This window comes from Fusarium flagelliforme (assembly GCF_020744385.1).
Source record: "Fusarium flagelliforme strain FIESC 12 MPI-CAGE-AA-0113 chromosome Unknown B0J16scaffold_3, whole genome shotgun sequence".
NCBI classification, from domain to species: Eukaryota; Fungi; Ascomycota; class Sordariomycetes; order Hypocreales; family Nectriaceae; genus Fusarium; species Fusarium flagelliforme.
The window spans coordinates 4,406,313-4,418,338 of record NW_025763505.1 but is presented as its reverse complement, the minus strand read 5'-3'; the positions used below and the strand labels follow the sequence as shown (position 1 = coordinate 4,418,338).

The 12,026-nt window shown below is 48.7% G+C and overlaps 4 protein-coding genes across 4 annotated transcripts; 2 read left to right on the top strand and 2 right to left on the bottom strand.

Moving 5' to 3' along the window:
* Positions 1-1,041: 1,041 nt before the first annotated feature.
* On the top strand, positions 1,042-2,575 carry B0J16DRAFT_339442 (uncharacterized protein). Its single transcript, XM_046127552.1, has 3 exons — positions 1,042-1,308; positions 1,368-2,108; positions 2,160-2,575. The coding sequence occupies exons 1-3, from the start codon at positions 1,132-1,134 to the stop codon at positions 2,424-2,426; spliced, it is 1,185 nt and encodes a 394-aa protein (XP_045985271.1). The 5' UTR covers positions 1,042-1,131; the 3' UTR covers positions 2,427-2,575.
* Positions 2,576-2,581: 6 nt separating this feature from the next.
* B0J16DRAFT_339441 (Gar1/Naf1 RNA binding region-domain-containing protein) lies at positions 2,582-4,514 on the bottom strand. The gene has a single exon (XM_046127551.1). It carries the CDS (start codon positions 4,377-4,379, stop codon positions 2,703-2,705), a length of 1,677 nt encoding a protein of 558 aa, XP_045985270.1. The 5' UTR covers positions 4,380-4,514; the 3' UTR covers positions 2,582-2,702.
* A 282-nt stretch (positions 4,515-4,796) lies between these two features.
* B0J16DRAFT_285369 (Alg9-like mannosyltransferase family-domain-containing protein) lies at positions 4,797-7,024 on the top strand. The gene is made up of 4 exons (XM_046124049.1): positions 4,797-4,955; positions 5,030-5,288; positions 5,347-5,766; positions 5,814-7,024. Exons 1-4 carry the CDS (start codon positions 4,879-4,881, stop codon positions 6,894-6,896), a joined length of 1,839 nt encoding a protein of 612 aa, XP_045985269.1. The 5' UTR covers positions 4,797-4,878; the 3' UTR covers positions 6,897-7,024.
* Positions 7,025-8,574: 1,550 nt separating this feature from the next.
* On the bottom strand, positions 8,575-11,338 carry B0J16DRAFT_113131 (uncharacterized protein). Its single transcript, XM_046121484.1, has 4 exons — positions 11,126-11,338; positions 10,907-11,067; positions 10,125-10,839; positions 8,575-10,075 (listed from the first exon to the last, which is right to left on the bottom strand). Exons 1-4 carry the CDS (start codon positions 11,147-11,149, stop codon positions 8,627-8,629), a joined length of 2,349 nt encoding a protein of 782 aa, XP_045985268.1. The 5' UTR covers positions 11,150-11,338; the 3' UTR covers positions 8,575-8,626.
* Between the last annotated feature and the right edge of the window lie 688 nt (positions 11,339-12,026).

Genomic DNA, 12,026 nt, shown 5'->3' with positions numbered 1-12,026 from the left:
GTTCACCAAAGGGCTCTACCAACATCTATGGTTCTGACAAAGTCTTTGATCATACAAAGCAGTTTCCCTTAGTTGAATTTCAGGTCTTCCAAACAGCCTTATTATTTTATGGATTTCCAAGAAAATAATTCACCTGCGCAGAGTAAATCTAAAGCTTTAGAGTAATACGGCTCAAGAGCTTGAATTTCAAGCAGCTTTACTCTAGCCAATGCCGACTCAAGCCGGGCAGCACTATGTTTTTCATCCGTTCACATAAGATCTCATAGTCTAACTCATTTAAACATCTGTAGAGCAGAATCTAAGAAACAAGAAGCCTCAGGTATCTGTTTTCCCTTCGGCTCTAGGAATCAATATGGAGCGCTTTGATCGCTATCGCAGCGGTGACATGCTTCGCTGTAAGGTACACCGACTATGAGAAACCATGACAACCCATGAGTCGACAGGACTAGGTGTTGCATGAGTTGTATGCCAAGCATAAACTATCTGCCGGAGTTTTCTATATATGAATTATAAGTAAAAAAGAGTTTGTGTAGTTGGTGAGTGATTTAAACAATCATCTATTGAAAGCGTTTTGCTGGAGTGGTGTTTGGGTTCAAAGTCCGGGGAAGCTTGAAGCCACCCCAGCCCCCAGGGTCTCATGATAGGTAGATAGTGTAACGGACGAACTAACGCTAACGGTGATCTGCCAAGGTAATAAGAGATAGGCAGCAACTGGATTCAGCAGAGGAAAGCAACATAGTTAGGCGAAACACTAAGTGAAGTTCTTTCTGCTTGATAACAACTGCAAATTCTGAGCAATTGTACAAACATTACACTCGATATGAATCATATGCAGCCATTGATCGTCTTCATGCGCATTGACTGATAACAAAGCAAGGTACAGCTCATGCCTCATGGCAACCGGGTATCCACTTAAAGACTTCCGGGGCAGTCACACGACCAATCCATGACCGCCATCATCCCAAAACGGCAAGCATCTACCTTACGTGATCGTCATGGCTGTACCTGCCGCGGATCTTATCTCCCGCCCACGTCCACACTCTTCCGCGCGTCATTTGTCCTACCTTTCCCCAACATCTTCTTTCTTTCATCATTCATCATACTTGAGAAGTCATCAGTTATACATTCACTATGAAGTTCTCTCAGGCTTCTCTTCTGGCGGCTTGTCTGCCTGCCGTGTCGGCTCGCTTCATCGAAATCAACGAGGCCAGCAACGTCGTTCTCGAGCCTGAAGAGCTGTTCCTCATCGAGACTGCTCCTGGCAAGACACAATGGGTCACCGAGGAGGACAAGTGGGAGATGCGCCGTGTAAGTCTCATCAATACTATTCAGATTACGCATCGAACGGTCTACTAACAGCCTTGAAGAATGGCAAGAACTTCATGGACATCACCGAGACGACTACGCTCGGCTCCAGAAATCTTAACGCTGAGAGCACCGTCACGTTCCCCGAGAAGTGCGACAAGCAAGACGAGGTCAAAAAGCTCTCCAAGAAGCTCGAGAAGAAGAACATGCAGGCCAACCTTGAGAAGTTGACCAGCTTCCACACCCGATACTTCAAGTCCGATTACGGCCTACAGTCTTCCGACTGGGTTCTTGAGAAGGTCAACCAGATCATTAAGGACGCTGGCGCCGAGGATACCGTTGTCGCCCAGAGCTTCCCTCACACATGGAAGCAACACTCCGTCATTGCGACAATTCCTGGTCAATCCAACAGCACTGTTATCATCGGTGCTCACCAGGATTCCATCAACCTTTTCCTTCCTTCCATCCTCGCCGCTCCTGGCGCCGACGACGATGGCAGTGGCTCAGTCACTATCATGGAGGTGTTCCGCGCTCTCCTCAACTCTAAGGACGTTGTTAAGGGCAAGGCTCCTAACACAATTGAGTTCCACTGGTACTCAGCTGAGGAGGGTGGCTTGCTCGGAAGCCAAGCTATCTTCCAGCAATATGAGGCGACTGGTCGCGATGTCAAGGCTATGCTTCAGCAGGACATGACTGGCTATATCCAGAAGACCATCGACGCCGGTCAGCCCGAGAGCGTTGGTGTCATTACTGATTTTGTCGACTCTGGCTTGACTAAGTTCATCAAGACTGTTGTTGAGGAGGTAAGTTTTAACTCAAACTTTGATCTAAACTTTATACTGATCATTTCCTAGTACTGCGATATTCCTTGGGTCGAGACCAAGTGCGGTTACGCCTGCTCCGACCACGCTTCCGCCTCTAAGGCTGGCTACCCCTCGGCTTTCGTAATCGAGTCCGCATTCGAGTACTCCGACCCTCACATTCACGGCACCGACGACAGCATCAAGTACCTGTCCTTTGACCACATGCTTCAGCATGCCAAGATGACCCTCGGTCTCGTTTACGAGCTGGGCTTCTATGAATTTGATGGCAAGTCTGAGGAGAAGTGGAGTGACCTGTAGACGGTTGTTGTAATTGCATTCAGCCGACAGCCGATTTCTTGGAAACGGGTTGCCTGAACTTCTTTGTCATGAGCGACGGATTATACATGAGCATATACGCATATCACTGTTGAATAAGACTATTATTTGAACTCAGTAAAACGTTTCACTTGTGATATCAGAAGAGATTACGCTGTATGATTGATATTGGTTAACATGCCCTTTTGTCTATACCTAGTAAAGCCATTCCCTCAGCGCCAACAATGCCCTTTATGGATAATAATTATTTGAACACTTCTACTGGCCCTGACCGTTTCCATTGTTGGGGGGTTGTTGCCCCCAAGGTGACTGACCATTCTGTTGCTGTTGTTGCATAGTAGACATCAATGCAGCAAAGAAAGCAGGGTTGACATAGCCTCCATTGTTCGCGCCTTGCTGACCCTGAGCGGTCGGCCACCCGGGAGGTGGTGGGGGAACAGCTCCAGCGTTACCCTGAGCGGGAGGAGGCTGGGGCCAGCCTGGGAGTTGGAAGCCAAAGTTGGGTATAGCTGGGGCCGCGCCTTGGGCGGGAGGTTGGGCACCTGGCCATGCTGTAGGAGGAGCCGCTTGCTGAGCAGGCTGTTGGCCTCCCTGAGGCAACGAGTATCCGTCTCTGGGCTGGTTGAAACCTCCTCGTCCACCCCGTCCGGCGCCACGTCCACGACCTCCGCGGCCTCTTGAGTCCCCTCCTCGGCGTCCTCCTCGCTGGAAACTTCTACCCGATGGGGGTTCATATGTCTCGGTTGTGGAAGGGCCGCTGCCATACCCAGGGGGACGTGCGAGGGGCTTATAGGGACCATCTTCGTCATCGTCATAGTTCAAACCGCCGTCCGGTCGCGATTCCTGTCGCAATGGATGAGGCTCTCCCTTGGTGGTGCCCTTCTTCCACTTATCCTTCTTTTTCTGCTTGAGAGCCTTCTTGTACTCTGCTTCCTTTTCATCATCGGAGAACTCCATCTCATCGTCGCCAACCTCCTCGTCGTGAAGGTTACTGGCGTCTGAGCCCTTCATGTTCTTCAATGGCTCGGTAAAGACAAATGTGGCATGCTCGGCAGGGTAGTATACTGTCTGACCAACTTCGAGACCGAGATCTTTGATATCCTGGTCTGTTGTGAAGCGAACAGTGTACATGGGTTGCAGCACCTTTCCTATTAAGTCGGCAATGGCACCTATGACAACTCGCTCAGCTGTGCAGAGCACAGAACCTGAGTCGAGAACTTGGTACTCTCCAGGCGTGAAAGCCTTTATCAGCATGATATTATCGACGATGTGCTCGATAGCTCCCAGCTCCTCAATCTTCATCTCGGGTGTAATTGTGACCTCGGGCTTGGGAATGACCTCTTCAGGCATTTCGTTCTTGGTTCGGAGTTGGGCAGCGCTAGTACCCTTCGCGCCTCGGTCGCCTTCATCGTCGGATCCTCCCTCAGCCTGCATAAGCAGTCGCGCGGTCTCTTCAACGCCCAGAAGCTCATATCCTTCGTTATCAGAATCTTCATCAGAGGAGTCTGAGCTGCTTGATTCCGAAGAAGACTCATACGGAGAGGAGTCAACCTCCCATTCTGGGTTGTCGCCTTGGTCGTTTTGGAGAGGGACGGCCTCGGTGTTCGCAGCAGGAGCTGTTTGGACTGTTTGCGCAGGCTGGGCGGGAGCTAACCCTCCAAGCGCAGCCTCCAGAGCGCCAGTAAGGGAAGGAGGGCTTTCGGGTCGGTCAATGGCCATTGCATCGGAATCCGCAGCTGGCGCTGTCTGAGCCTCCGCAGGCTGGGCCTCTGTAGTAGCGGGCGCTGGTTCAATCTGTGTATCGGTGGGAGCAGCGTCGGGAATCTCAGTATCTTGAATACTCGCGGCAGCTGCAAGCATATCGGGGGTAGGGAGAGGCGGTAGAGTCTCGTTGGGTTTGGCCTGGCCGAGGCCTGGGATCTGGAAACCCGACATTCTGGTGTTACTTTGTATATATTATATGTTAAGAAGATAGTTCCGATAAATGTTGAATGGTTTCTTATAAAGAAAGCAACGAGGATTCAGACAAGAAAAAGTGTAAAAGTGAAAAGCTTGAATGCGATTGTCTGGCGCAAAAAAGTTATGATGGAACAAGAAAGTTTTAGGCCCGGGCGCCTCATTCTCGTTGTAAAAGACCCTGACTAGCGCTGCAGGAAAGAAAAAATCAAGGTGAGCACTCAAGAGTGGATCCTTATCTGGACGCGCTAGCTTATCACCCCACCATTCTTCACATTCACCTCGGTGAGCGTCTTCTAAGTCTCCACTCGTAGCTCAATGGAATGTTAGTGTCTGTTAGTGTTTCGCAAGGGTCTCTCCCCAACTGTTGGAAAGCTCCAAATTCCATATCCACTTCAAATCCTCCCACCATGACATGACGACAGCATTCCTAACTTTGTAAACCCATCTTCAGCTTCAGTTGACAGCGACAAAGAAAATGGCTCCAGGCACGGCGCCTCAAGCGCAGCAACAGCGCCAATTTGTGCATCCGACTGCCAGTCATGCTAAGAAAAAGTATTAATATTCTATTCACTTGAGCACTTGCTTGTTAAAAAGAGCTCTGCTAACCATGTCGCTTCTCATTATAGAGCTCCAAGCGCATACTCGATGCAACCGATTTCTGCCTTCTACTGGTTCCTCGCCGCTGGTCTCGTGTCCGCTTGGTTCGCGCCAATTCAAGATTGCGACGAGACGTTCAATTACTGGGAACCGACGCATTACTTGTCTCATGGCTACGGTCTGCAGACGTGGGAATACTCGCCCGACTATGCCATCCGCAGCTGGCTCTACATCGCCTTCCATGCCATCGTTGGCAATGTGCGACGACTGTTCCCTCACTCGAACAAGGTGAGCGCCATATCGTGACAAGAAAGTAGGGAATATCGATTGACGGTCTATTGTCCAGGTCGCCGAATTCTATTTCGTCCGCTTCGGGCTAGCTTTCGTCTGCGCTATCACCCAGACCATTTTGTTCATGGTGACAAGCACGACACTCAACAGCCGAATTGGCCTCTTTTTCTTGATGGCCACCGTCGCGAGCCCCGGAAACTTCCATGCGAGCACGGCGTTCCTTCCATCGAGCTTCGCCATGTACCTGGTAACTCTGGGAGCTGCAGCCTTTATGAACTGGCGTGGCGGTCTCAAGACCTCCCAGGGCATTTTCTGGTTTGCCGCTGCCGGTGTTCTTGGATGGCCTTTTGCTGCTGCTCTTTGCGCACCTTTCATGTTTGAGGAACTCCTCTTACTGATCTTTGGAGATAAGACAGCGATATGGGAAGGCTTTGTTCGCATTGGTCGAGGTGTTGTATCGGCTATGCTGCTTCTTGTAAGTTCCGGCTACATCCCTTTGAGGAAATTGTCTAACATTCCTAGGCTGGCGACTACTTTGTGAACCTCTTCTTCTACAAGAAGGCAGTTTCTGTGACATGGAACATCGTCAAGTACAATATCTTCTCTTCAGACCATGGCCCAGAACTGTACGGAACGGAGCCTTGGACTTTCTACTTCAAGAACTTGGCCTTGAACTTCAACCTTTGGTTTGTTCTGGCCCTCGCTGCGCTGCCCCTTTTTATCCTCCAGAAGATCATTTCGCCATCTAGTCAAGGATTTCAAACCGGATTGAGGACCGTTGTCTTTCTTTCTCCATTCTATATGTGGCTTGCCATCTTCAGTGCGCAGCCTCACAAGGAAGAGAGGTTCATGTACCCAGCTTACCCTTTTCTGGCACTGAACGCTGCTATCTCTACCCATATGATCCTGACTGCTTTGGGTAACTCAGATTCCAAGACACTGGCCGGTAAAATTCCTGCCAAGCTGAAGCTCGTACTTGTTGCTATCACCGTGATTCTATCAGTCGATGTCGCGCTGCTCCGAGTCTACGGTGTTTGGTCCGCTTACTCTGCACCTATGAAGATCTACACTCCCCTGTGGGAGGGCAAGGATGGCAGCGAGCCCATTGGCAGGGAGGAAGATACCGTGTGCTTTGGCAAGGAGTGGTATCGCTTCCCCTCATCTTACTTCCTACCCCGAGATATGCATGCCAAGTTCATCCGCTCCGAGTTCAGAGGCCTTCTGCCTGGAGAATTCGCCCAAGCTGAAACTGGTTTTGGCTTTTGGAGCGGCACTTGGCTCCCCACATTTGGCATGAATGATCGCAACGAAGAGGACTTGAGCAAGTACACCGAGCTTGCTGCATGCAAATTCATTGTTGACACCCAGTACCCTTTGAGGACTGATCCTTTGCCACCAAACGAGCCTGACTACATTGAGGACCATGCCAATTGGGAGGTCGTCAAGTGTGAGCTGTTCCTTGATGCCGCAAACACGCACCTGCTCGCAAGGACTCTGTGGGTACCTGATCTGGCCTTCATCCCAGATAAGTTCAAGAGAAAATGGGGGCGCCACTGCTTATTGCAGCGAAAGAAGCCTGCCATTGCATCATCTGCGTCTAGTTGAAAAAGGTCAAAGGGTTGAAAAACTAGTAGATGGCTGCAGATTCAAATGATAGAATGTACTTGTTTCCTAGAAAGATAGAATTTAATGATACTGGATAGGACTAAAGTATCAACGTTACAGTGTATGCAATGCAATGCCGCAAAAGAGCTGCATCTTACTCCCACCGCCTGCCGTGACACTCTACACAAATAAGGTAAAAGAAGGCCTCCATGACTCCGGTTCTGATCCATGACTCACTATCAGAGACTCTCGAGTTTCACATACAACGGCGCAGCCTTATTTTGCCATGTTTAATGACTATTCGGTATGACGGAAATCTACTTTTCTCCGAAGAGCCTCAAGTGAAGCTTCTTTTGCTAAAGCAGTGATGCTTACTATGCTTGAGCACGGTCTTTTTACAATCATACGAGGTCAAGGCTGACTAGACTTCTACAAGCCTTGCTGACAAGCTTTTGTCATATGATTCAATGCAGCATTATTGTATGCAGCATATTAACTTTGTCGTATTGACCATCCACACTTTTAGACATTGCGTTCTGCACGCCAGCGCTGACAAGTCTCTAACCCAAGAAGCATCCCAGTATGGGATCAATATTGGACCCTACCGGTTTCTAAAGATTTCCTCAGGGCTCAAGTGCATCGTGTATTGCATGATGACCAATGGAGGCAATTGAGATCGGCTTCACCAACAGCGATTACCAGGCTCGTGATTGAACAGAATTCTCAACCCTCCAATATCCGAGTTGCACCGCTGATACGAAATCAAAAGCTCTGGAGCCAACTTTCTTTGGGACAAGACATAGGTGGGTAACAGAAGAAATGTCCTCTTAGACTTAGGCTACAGAAATAAAGTAGCCTAAACGCTATCCTAAGCTGGCATAAGATGACCAAATTATTTCGTCTCTTATGCTTTCAACGGTCAATTCTTCTGATTACCTGCGGAAGACATACCAAAACATCTGAAATGCTATTCATGATCTCAGCGGCGCGTCTGGGAGAACATAGCGTGCATCTCAGAGCAGCCACGATCAAATAAGCGGTCTTCTTGTTGGCTTTCAAGCCTTGATTTCTTGTATCAAGATGGCCTTTTCTGGTCATATCGTGAGAGCACTGGCCGAGACTAAGGCAAGAACCAGACAACTTGTGTAAGTTCTGATGCCCATCAAAGATAAACAGGATGGCCGTTCGCTTTAGCTCAGTAAAGAAAGCAATGCCAGGCGGTGTGGATATAGGAATACCCCCCAGGACCTAACTTCAGCATGTGGCTCGACATGCAACGGTATCATCGATGCCGATCTAGCGGTAGGTCTCAGCATAGAGCTGGGGGAGGGGGGCACATCCTTGTGTCTATACCTCATGCTCAGAAAGGGTATCTGTTGTTCGACGAACGACATGTACCCAATTGTGTTTATCAAAGGCTCAGTCTTCACGGGAAACTGGACTGTTTAGTGTTTTTCCACTAAAGTGGAGATGAAGTCCCAGACTTGTTGTCAGAGTCCCTTCTCAATAGCTGGGATGATGCATTGTAGAAAAGATAATTTTGTGTATATATATATGTATGTATATGTTTTGTGGTGTTGCGAAAACACACAAAGAGAAAGTGCAGGATGTGTGTATCCCACCTAACCTCCGCACACACAACCCATGGACGGCGAGGGATCGAATGCAACAAGTAGGGGATAACTTTGACCCCAAAGGTGCCACTTGGCAATCAAAAAGCCCACAACATGTTATTCATCCATATCAAAAACGGAAATATCGTTTCCTGTGTTCAAAAAGTCGAATGTGAATAATACGTCATCATCAGTTCGTGAGCCATGGTCAGCATACCCTGCACCAATATCCAAGAAGTCGTCGTGACAAGTGATTCGTGGTTTTTTTATCGGAGTTTCCACCTCTTCAGACTGTCGCTTGTTTTGATTAGGCCATGTCACAAGCATTGGAGTGCTGTTCATGCCTATACCAGGGCCGGCGTTTGTGAACCATGGTGAGCAACTAGCTGGGGTCTCGAGCGACTGAGTATAAGGCAAAAGCAGGGAAGAATGTGACATCGCTTCGCTGACAGAACTAACTGTTGAAAGGGTCTCGGGGCCTGGGGGTGTATCTCTGAAGGAGCTTACAACACTGCCGTGTAGAGAGCTGGAAGATGTGGCTGAGTGAATGTTTGGCAATTTGTTGTAGGCCGTAGAGGGTGTATTAGTTGGTTCTGGCGATAGCCTCTGGCGGATTATGCGAACCAACAAATCCAAAATCTTGCTGAAGTTCAAAGCAAGATTATCAATATGTGCTTGATCGGCAAGCAATGCGAATTGGTCCCGAAGAGATTCCAAAAGTGAGATTTCCTCTTCTGGCCAACTAGGGGTGTCATCCGCTTCTGCCATTGGCTCCTGTATGATGGTCTTCGCTACTATAAAGGCTGCCGCTAGCGGGAACGTTGCACCTAGACGAGGAAGTGTTGGAATTTTGTTGTCGGGGTTTTCGGACGGTCCGCCTTCGCTCTGGGAATTTCTTTTGGCCTTCTTTGTACTGGATTTGTCTTCCCTCTTATCGCAACCCAATGTCTCGTTCAGAGCCTCAGATAAACGCCGATCTTTCTTCGCTGCAGTGGCTAGCAGAAAGACAAGACAGCAGGCTTTGGCATCCTTAAATATCTGCGAGGACTTTGCGCCACCATGCCCTTTGAGTAAACAGATCCTTGTGGCAAAGAACGATAACATAAGGCCAGCGGACTCTGTGCACTTGAGTGGGGTTTGTATGATGTTATAAGTTGAAGCCCACTGTTCAAGTTTCTGTTGTAACTGTGCTAGCCCTTGACTGTGCCTTGAAAGCTGCAAAATGGGGGAACCGGCAGAGTTGAAAGCCTGGTAAACTTCGTCTTGGAGCTTGGCCAGCTCTAAACGGGCCACGGGGTCAGATGATTCGGACTGAGTTTTCAATGAGGAGGAGACTCCGGAGTCGTATCCTGGCAGCCAAGCAGTGGAACCGCGAAGTATCGCAATATTCTTATCTCGGATGTACAGTGACTGAAACACCTTATGTCTCTCAAGTATGGCCTCTGGCGGAAGATTATTGGAAGATGCGCGACTCTGATGGAGACCCATTGTGCGGGCCAACAAACAGGCCTGAGCGAAGACTAGTTCTGCAAGTGATGTTGTGCTGTATTGCTCGGCAAGGTAACTCTAGATTCAGAGTTAACAATCATTCGTGATAGGAGCGGGGAAGTCTTACTAGAAGAGCAAGTGCTTGTACGTTCACAAGTCTTGGCGTCAAGAAGACCCTGGGATTATTGATGGCCATTCTCATGGTTTGAAAAAGAGATTGGATAAAGTGGCTATTGCTCTGTACGGTCGGCTCTCTCCTAATGCCAAGGAGAACGATAACGTTAAAGCATACAACCCAGCCTTCATCACAGGGAGCTATGGGCTGTGAATAAATTCGATCAATCTGTGGCTGGAAGGTTGATCGTACGAAAAGATCGGTGGCGTAATCGGTGTTTTTGAAGAAGGGAGCGATGACGATATTAAGAAATTGCCGGGGAGGAAGACATATACTTACAGGTTGGGAGGGAATGTCTAAGTGAGGTTCATTGCCCGCCTCCCTCAACATTTCCTCCAGCATAGAATGCTCGGAGGCAACGTTATGGGTTGGTATATTGATTTCGGCAATTCCAAACATAGGATCGTCGTGAAATTCCTTGCAGAGAGCATAGAGGGAGCAAGGTCCATGATAACGGTCGAGTGACTGTGATGCGTTTCGTACAATGTGATGGTTTGTATGGGTTAATGACCCGGAATCGGTTCCAGAAAGACTCTCCGGGGTCCGGTCCTCAGCAGCAAGCGATGAAGATCTCACGCTATTCCCGCCTCTAACAAGTGACGTCAAATCCGAAAGGTCATTCTGAATGTTCTGTAGCTGGTCTTCGAGCGTTTCGAAGTTCTGACACCTGAGACACAAAGAAGTTTGTAAGCCTTTGTACTCCAGTCAACAAGAGACAAGGCGTCACCACTCACAGAAGTTTGACGTGGTTGACACGTTTCCCGGGGGATGAATATCGACACTCAACACCATCTCGTTTGCAACTTTCACATTGTGGACGTTCCCTTCCACATCTGATCTTTCGTGCTCGGCAGTGCGCACAAGCAAGGTCGTGTGTCGACCACATCTGTGGCTGCTTTGTGGTTCTAGTCAGTCAAAATTTCTCAGGTCAGTCAAGAGCAGTCTTAACAAACCTCTTTCCCCTGACTATCCCACATTTAGCAATTGACCTTTGACAAGAAATGAACAAATATATATTTGGAGCTCTTGTGTAGAAGTCAAGTCGCAAGATATATAAGAGGAGGACGATACGTTGATTTTGTCCAGTTATTCGTCAGAACTGGGTAAAGGCCGAGCTGCCAGGAACACAGAAGCCCGCTTGAAACAGTTGATAGCATTACGTGAGAATTTATCCTAGAAATAAGTCAGCGAAAATGAATAAGAATAACCTACCCTCCAAGAAGCTGATGGAGGTACTGTCTCCCATACGGCAAGACAGTGGCTTGGATACCGGCATAACGATCTTCGAGGCCGCGATACCGTCAGCTCCTTTGATAGACGTAGCCTAGCCCATGTACATCTGTGTGAGCTTAGTCGATGGGCCCTGGGTCGTACAGCTCGTCATATCGTGACCCGTATGTCTCTGCCTTGACCGAAATCTGGTTCATCTTGAACACCCCTCCAAGACTCGGGAATACCGTGGAGGGACATGTCAAAATATTGTATAAGAAGTCTCCAATGAAATCTTTAGGTGAAAGATGTATTCATCACATGAAAAAAAGAAAGCCCGAGGCCCTGTGGGCAATGCGAAGACCAAAGGTTGTTGGTTCATGATTGAGTAAAGACCCAAGAGGTAGGCAGGTAGGTACTTGGAGGTACTAGAGCAGAGCAGGTGCTATCAACCGCCTTCCTATCGACGACACCTGCCTGCCTGTTCGCCGTTCTTTCCAACCCCAGAACAGTGTGACATTTACATGGAAGTAGCGACCCCAATTGCAGTTACTCCAATTACACAAACTCCAAGACTTACTTAAGCTTTTGCGTCACGTAAACAATCGGGCATTCCCTTTCCTTCAAGCCCGGCTGGGACTTTTG

What these genes read in the sequence shown, in the direction of transcription:
- B0J16DRAFT_339442 (XM_046127552.1), top strand. Translation starts at nt 1,132, where the DNA reads ATGAAGTTCTCTCAGGCTTCTCTTCTGGCGGCTTGTCTGCCTGCCGTG. An exon ending in ACAAGTGGGAGATGCGCCGT is followed by an intron (nt 1,309 to 1,367) that starts GTAAGTCTCATC and finishes ACAGCCTTGAAG; the next exon opens with AATGGCAAGAACTTCATGGA. An exon ending in TCAAGACTGTTGTTGAGGAG is followed by an intron (nt 2,109 to 2,159) that starts GTAAGTTTTAAC and finishes ATCATTTCCTAG; the next exon opens with TACTGCGATATTCCTTGGGT.
- B0J16DRAFT_339441 (XM_046127551.1), bottom strand. Translation starts at nt 4,379, where the DNA reads ATGTCGGGTTTCCAGATCCCAGGCCTCGGCCAGGCCAAACCCAACGAG.
- B0J16DRAFT_285369 (XM_046124049.1), top strand. Translation starts at nt 4,879, where the DNA reads ATGGCTCCAGGCACGGCGCCTCAAGCGCAGCAACAGCGCCAATTTGTG. An exon ending in GCCAGTCATGCTAAGAAAAA is followed by an intron (nt 4,956 to 5,029) that starts GTATTAATATTC and finishes TTCTCATTATAG; the next exon opens with AGCTCCAAGCGCATACTCGA. An exon ending in TATCGGCTATGCTGCTTCTT is followed by an intron (nt 5,767 to 5,813) that starts GTAAGTTCCGGC and finishes TAACATTCCTAG; the next exon opens with GCTGGCGACTACTTTGTGAA.
- B0J16DRAFT_113131 (XM_046121484.1), bottom strand. Translation starts at nt 11,149, where the DNA reads ATGTGGGATAGTCAGGGGAAAGAG. An exon ending in GGGATAGTCAGGGGAAAGAG is followed by an intron (nt 11,068 to 11,125) that starts GTTTGTTAAGAC and finishes AGAACCACAAAG; the next exon opens with CAGCCACAGATGTGGTCGAC. An exon ending in TACAAGCACTTGCTCTTCTA is followed by an intron (nt 10,076 to 10,124) that starts GTAAGACTTCCC and finishes CTCTGAATCTAG; the next exon opens with AGTTACCTTGCCGAGCAATA.